The sequence below is a fragment of the Barbus barbus genome, assembly GCF_936440315.1.
Source record: "Barbus barbus genome assembly, chromosome: 33".
NCBI lineage: Eukaryota > Metazoa > Chordata > Actinopteri > Cypriniformes > Cyprinidae > Barbus > Barbus barbus.
Genome location: NC_136761.1, coordinates 20,174,138 through 20,181,417, shown reverse-complemented (window position 1 = coordinate 20,181,417; position 7,280 = coordinate 20,174,138). Strand labels below are relative to the sequence as shown.

General features: G+C 37.2%; 1 protein-coding gene across 1 annotated transcript; it reads right to left on the bottom strand.

Moving 5' to 3' along the window:
• Nucleotides 1-993: 993 nt before the first annotated feature.
• On the bottom strand, nucleotides 994-6,702 carry LOC306853250 (Golgi-associated kinase 1B-like). Its single transcript, XM_079390513.1, has 4 exons — nucleotides 5,771-6,702; nucleotides 4,106-4,314; nucleotides 3,746-3,972; nucleotides 994-2,961 (listed from the first exon to the last, which is right to left on the bottom strand). The coding sequence occupies exons 1-4, from the start codon at nucleotides 6,573-6,575 to the stop codon at nucleotides 2,754-2,756; spliced, it is 1,449 nt and encodes a 482-aa protein (XP_079246639.1). The 5' UTR covers nucleotides 6,576-6,702; the 3' UTR covers nucleotides 994-2,753.
• Between the last annotated feature and the right edge of the window lie 578 nt (nucleotides 6,703-7,280).

The following is a 7,280-nucleotide window of genomic DNA, read 5'->3' as shown; positions in this document are numbered from 1 at the left end:
TGGAAATGGTCCCTCGATGACATACACAGGGTGGCAAGCAGCATGTTTAACACTGTTCTTAAACTCGACTGAAGAAACAGACAGGAAGTGATGTCAACTGAAAGGAATTTCATTGCCCTTCAAACATTTAAATAAAATGAGGTCATATGTAAAATCAGCTCTCAATAGTTGTTTCTTTCCATTCCTATTGTGGTATCAGTGAAAACAAAAAAACTGTACTACTGCTTCGATCGAACATTCTATTGAGAAAACATCTGCAGGATGAAAAATGACATTGTTTTAGTAGGGATGGCGAACATTGGCACTCCAGTGTTTCAGAAGTGTTTGCATATCATCTAGATGAGCAGAGGTGATTTAACATTCCAAATGACCAGGTTTTGTCTGTTGAAGTGTGTGGCAAGACACAGCAAGTCTACTGTGCAGAGCAGATACATCTGAAATGGATTCTGGGTAGCGCTGCCAAACATTAAGTATTTTCAACCCTTGTGTGAGCTTATTTCTGTGGGTAAGTATGTGTCTGTACACTTTTAAAAGGGGTCACACTTTAGGCTCTGAGAACTGACTGACTGGTTGGCTGGAAAACCAAAACGCATATGAGAAAGGGAACAGCAAAAAAGAAGACAGCTGAACTCAGCTGCACTCAAACTGAATGATTCCTAGCATGAAAATGAACATAATAGCTGTTTAGGGGCTACAGTGAATACAGAATGTGAATCACATTCCACACAAATTTGAATGTGAATCACATTCCACTCCATTAAAAGACCTTTGACTGAGATACACCCATGTGAAGTAGGCAAAGTCAGATCTGAGAAAAAACTATTTAAAGTTTTCTGAAGGCTCCAAAGCAAAATCACCTAGTAACATTGTATTGTTTCCTCCGCTTCCTTTCTTGATATTAATTACTATAATCGCAATGTAACCATTTTTTATTTTATCTGTGTTATTAAAAATAAGAACAGATGCAAAAAAAAAATAACACCAACAACAGTAGAACAAATAGGCATAATGCATTATTTTTTTTATTTTACATCTAAACAAATAATCATATTTAAAAATCACTTCACCGTATTTATTACAAATACACTGATTATTAAAACTACAAAAGCAGTTCAATCAAAAGCAGTGATCTTTTCTTTTATTGTTAGATTAATGAGACAGACGGCCTATATAGTACAACAGTTCACCAAACATTCACTTAAGACATAACAGTTTATGTCTACTTAAATACTGTAATTCTATGTATACAGTCTGTGTGTATATTTCTCGGGATCACGCACTGGTGGAAGCGCATTTACAGTATAAATCATAAATCAGTCAGCGGCAGCGCAGAGAAAAAGGCACTCATCTCAGAAAACGTACAAATAAAGATCATTTTAGATGTTTAATTACTATTTGGTGCATTGGGATCGTTAGATGAGGGCTTAATGAACTCAAAACCTGAAATTTGACTAAAATCTATATTTTTTTCTTGTCTGTAAAATTAAATTAACCCACGAACATTTTGCCAGCATGTTGCTAGCATGATTTGCACGTTCCTAACATGATTTAACACATTGCTAGCATTCTGTTAACATGATTTAACATGTTAGCACAATTTAGCATTTTGCTAGCACATTGCTAGCATGATTAGCATGTTGTTGACTTGTTTAACCAGTTACATGTTTAGCATAATTAACATTAACATGTTTTAGCATGATTAGCATGTTGCTAGAATGTTTCTATCAGAATCAGCCAGCATCAGAATCAGCCAATCAGAATTGAGTGTTCAGACAGACCATGGTATAAAGTACTTTTCAAACCATTTCAAAGATTGAGATTTTCCTCAAAATTGACAAACAGTGGTGCTAACAATTCATGTAATATTGAAATGATTTTGCAATGAACTGATATGTAACACTTTTATTCTATATATGTATTTTTTTTTACAAAGGCAAACAACAGTGCAAAAATAAACACTTATGAGAGAGCACAATGAATACTGCCATTCATATGAAAGAAGATTCATATCTTCACAGTGATCAACACAAGTGCAACGTTAATAGATTTAACCATGCTGGAACCATCATCACGGACACCATCAAAGAAAAAAAAAAAGTGCAGATTATAGCAGAAATGTTCTTATAAACCTGTATTGCAGATTGAAATTAATAACTGACTGAAACTACATATTGAGCAGAACATGCATTGATTATAAAATTGGAATTTTAAAGTGCTTTGGTATTGTTTATGGAATAGCACACACTCTTTGATGCAACTAAAACAGGTGTCCTGAGAAATTGCACTGCTCTCTGTCACAACCTTACAGCTCTGTAAACATCAAGACAGACTAGCTGTGGGACATCCCTGTGCAGCTAACCAAAAGACTCAGTTTGAGCATTCAGATTGCTTGCATCAGGTTTGCTGACATGTCATTAGTGGGTGGGATTTTGGACAGAAGAGGCAGTTGAATTCAGAAGCTAAAGCTGGTAGAAGTTAACGAAACATCATATCACTTACAGTGCCTTTAACTCATGGAATGTCAGTGGTGCCAAAAATTAGCCCTGTAGCTATCATTTCTTCTCGTCTTAAATGGGAGCAGTACTTACAACACCACAAAGTGCTTACATTTCTGTAGTGCATAGAATTTTGACTGAAAGATCTTCAATTCAGCAGGTCTTCATTGGCATACTAATCTGTCGAAAACATCAACATTCATTGAAACCAAAAGGTTGGTGGTTCGTCTTACGCATTGTAAGCTGAAGCTCCATCTGTCAAGAGTTCATTGGTACTACTTTAATCCCATGAGCATTAATGTACGTGAGCAAGACATTGGCTCTTCTCTCAATTACGTCAATGAGTTTTTCAATGCCTTGACGGCCACCCTGACTGTCCCAATACTGCTGGTCGAGAAACAGCGATTGCAGGAGCTTTTCCCTGAGACGCTGAGACCTCAACACTGATACAGACTGATCTGGTAGCCTGAAAGGGAAAAAATATTAAAAGAATATGGTAATGCACTCCAAAATTATTAAAACAAACTAAGTTATCCACATTTTTCTTTTTTTAAAAATGTAACATAAAATATCATTATACCATTTTCACAATCCCCTCAAACTAAATTGTATTGCTAACTTCCATATTATGTAATACCCAGCTGTAATGCAGATAACGTGCAAGCGGTGATACTGAAACACAGCAATGCCCCATCATTTCTTCTGATTTATGTTATTGCACAAGTGAGCTTGCGTTCCCAGAGATATCACATTAGCAGCATTGCCAGCAGAATCCCTTAGCTCAGACAGCATGTGTCAGATTGTTGGCGTATGTATTTGCTTACGTCTTCAGTGCTGTTGTGGGTGGAGGTGTTGGCTTACTGAAAGCTCAAACTTGTGGCCTCACCGAAATGAATTCAGTTGCAGTCTTAGTTGCAGCAATTACAAACCACCTCAGCTTGTCCAGTAAGACCAAGGACAGAAGATGCCCAAAATTATATTTTATTTTCAAAACCATAATGTCTATGTAAACCTGATAACCTGTGATGACTTGTAATCAAACTAAGGATGTAAGGACTCATTTCTTTGAGGAAATAAGTTTAAAATTTTGCATTTTAATGAAACTGAATGCAGGTATGTGTAATGATCTGTTTTTAAAAAGAACATTTGTGCAGCATCTCTGCAAAATCTCTGTGATTTTTGACACAATGTTATTATAAGATACAAATGAAAGATCAAGTGGTAATATTTGAATTCTAACTCCTACTCACTCTTTGACTCCCTCTAGTAGCCTGAAGTTCAGATTCCCCTCGTCTCGGTCAAAGTAGCCCTTGTTGTTGAAGAAAACCAGGTGGTGTGGGTCATGTTTACGGTGGACTATGTGTCTCAGCTCTATGCTGTCCTTGTCTCTACATTCTTCATGGTGACCAAGCTCAACACAGGTGTCCTCTGGGCGAGGCTTGAATCCACAGCAGTTTTTATCCAGACGTTCATAAATCTGAGAAGAAACAATCTTTTTGCTTTAAGGAGTAAACTTAAAATAAAATGTTCCAGTTGTTTTTCTGAACAAATGTTGCTTATCAACAAAGTTACAGTTGCAATGCAGAAAGACACCGATGAAAGTGGAGTACCTGCAGGAGGAAATCAAAGACTACCAGCTTGCTCCATTCGTGGTGATGGATGCTGGTGCAGCTCCACTCTGGTTTAGGTATGACGTCCCGATGCCAGCACTTGTGTTTAAGAGAGGTTTGATATGAGCCCCAGTTCAACTTTTCAGAAGGTCGATCTACTACTGGACTTAAAGAAGGGTCCCACAAAACCACTGGACAAGGCTGACCATCTGAAACAAGATTAATATGTATACATTCATTAAATCAGCATCAGTCATACTTGCTTTGTCAATAGCTCATGACAGCTTTTGGTTAGACTAAAAAGGCTCCCAGGAACCCCAGTCTATAAAATCCACACAAATTTTATTTTCTCATAAGTGACTTCACTTTTAAAAAAAAAAAAAAAAAAAAAGTAAACACCACTTGGTTTGATATTTTTAATCTAATGTAATAATACATTTTGCCTCGGTTTCAAAGACGAGGCTTAAGCCTAGTCAAAGACTAAAATGAAACTCTGAGCTGTTTCAACTGAAAGAAAATTGCACTGACCGATCTTAAAATATCAGTGCCATTGTTTTGTCTCAAGATGCACACTAGTAATATTTCTTCTAAAGGTCTCTGCACACTGAGTCCGAAATTTTCGCACGTTAAAAATTAAATACGACCTCAAGTTGTCAATCATATTTACACACTGCCTCCGAAACTTTCGTCCGTCAAAAAAAATTCGGATCAGGTTAGATTTTTTGCGTTTTTGCATCCGTAGCATGCATTTTGGTAGGAAAGGACGGAGAATACAAAAAAAAAAACCCGAAAAGATTTCGGACTCAGTGCAATGGCCTTAAGGTATGTTCATAAAAATGACTTAAATGTCCAAATTGAACTATGGCCTAATCCTGGCTTAGTTTAAACCCTGTCTGTGAAACTGGGCCTTTAAATGTGATGTAGTCTAAATTTCCAAATACTTTTTAGGTACACTATCCCCCAGTTTCATAGGCAAGTCTTAAGCCTAGTCCAAGACTAAAATGCATGTTTAGGCTATTTCAACTGAAAGAAACTTGCACTGAGTGATCTTAAAATGTCAGATTCATTGTTTTGGGGCAAGATGCACACCAGTAATGTTTTTATCTAAGGCATATTTATAAAAGCTACTTAAATGTCCTAATTGAACTATGGCCAAATCCTGGCTTAATCTAAACCCTGTCTCTGAAACCAGGCCTATGTTCTATACTAATTTAATCCAAGATTAAATAAAATGCAGTGTCTGCTACTAATATATATATATATATATATATATATATATATATATATATATATATATATATATATACACACACATATACATACACATATATATATATATATATATATATATATATATATATATATATATATATATATATATATACATACACATACACACACAATAAAACAAAACAAACATAAAATATAATATATAATATGTAAATAGTGACAAAAATAAATTTCAAAAGTTTTATGTTTAATTATATACAAAGGGAGAAAACACTGAAATGGGGTCAAATTGTTAGTTAATTGCAAAGAACTGGGAAGTATCATTGAATTAAATGTGCAATTTTTTAAGTAGAAAGGCTAAAATAGTATTTTCTTGTAACACGCACTGTAGCAATCTTTGTTTTATGTACAACTTTGGAAAAAAGTGAACACTACCTCCAAGAGAGTGGAATCGTCTGCTGACAGCTGGCAGAGTTCTGTTCAGTCCTAAGATCCTGTCCAGATGAAAGGCGAACACCTCACTCATGTCCAAGGGTCGCTTGACAATACCGCGACATTTACGACACTCATCAACGTCGTCCGTGAAATTTGTCACACTTTTAAATAAAATTAAAGAAGAGAAGCCCCGAGGTGCCACTTCATCAATTTGCGTAATTTTACTCTCGGCTAGAAAGCGCATGGCAGTGATATCGTCATTGCTGAACCATGGAGGAGCTCTTTCACTGTATATCCTTATAGTTGAATAACCAGTGTCACTGCCATCAAGCTCAGAATACCCAAGTCGTTTGTTAACGGTGCTTGTATTGTGCCCCGCGTCCTTCGCCTTGCCCTGTGTGCCACCCTGCTGTCTCACTTTAACTTTCTTTCTCCGGAGTTTGGGTCGCACTGTGCCCCTGATGATGGCCGGTTTGTGCCGCTTAGATTTGAGTGTTATATACACCACATTAGACCTGGTCGGGCTCACAGATTCATTCCCCTCCCCATCAGCGGGGTCCTGGTCATTTTTACTCTGAGAATAAAGGCTATTTCCAGTCCACAGATCAGGACGTTTGTCTCGGCGAGTAAACGTGCGACTAACATGAACGGTGAAAAACAAATAAACAAAACACACTACAGCTATAATCAAATACTTCCGAACGGCAGAATATTTCCAGCAGTTGCAGATTTTCAAAAACGACACTGACAAATAAATGAAAGAGTCCCAGTAGACATTTCTAGGACGAGTCGAATGCGTATCCATTGGTACGAGTGTCTGCGCATGATTAAGTCGATTTTCTTTTATCCACGTTGGAATAGCATTCGTTTACATGTTGATGGTAGACAGGAGCTCCAGATGGTCCGCTCAGCGCAACCGCTCCAGCATGAATGAGACCACTGTCCCGATGCCGGATCAGCTGAGATAACAGTCCCAAACTAACAAGAATGTCGCTTGCCCTTACGCCCCATCTGCAAGCGCAAGAGACTAGAACGCTGTCAATTTTCCATATAGCCAATAGGCTATATTTATGTGTACATTTCTTAGCTAGCCCTCCTGAGAAAAATCCATCTAAAACAGCATAAACTGGTCTATTTGCTGGTTTTAATGTGGTTTGGGGGTCAAACCAGCTAAGACCAGCAAACAAAATAAGGTTGGTTTGAGTTATGTATTTTTATTTTCTCAGTGAGGGTGAGAGCTTACCAAGTTCAACTCTTGCTGGAAAACAAGTTTCAGAAGGGTTTAAGGCACTTCTGACCAACAGCTGGGAGACGCTCTTAATTCAGAAAACCATCTTGGGCTGATTAATTTTATTCCTTATTTTTACAACTGCTGATAAATTACAAAACAGAAAAGCCCATTAACCAGGTCTGTCACGAAAACCTTAAAAATGAATTACAATATTCCGCCAGGAAGACGTTGTGCACACCTGCCTGTAAACAATGTTGTGTTTACATGTTCTGTGCTTGA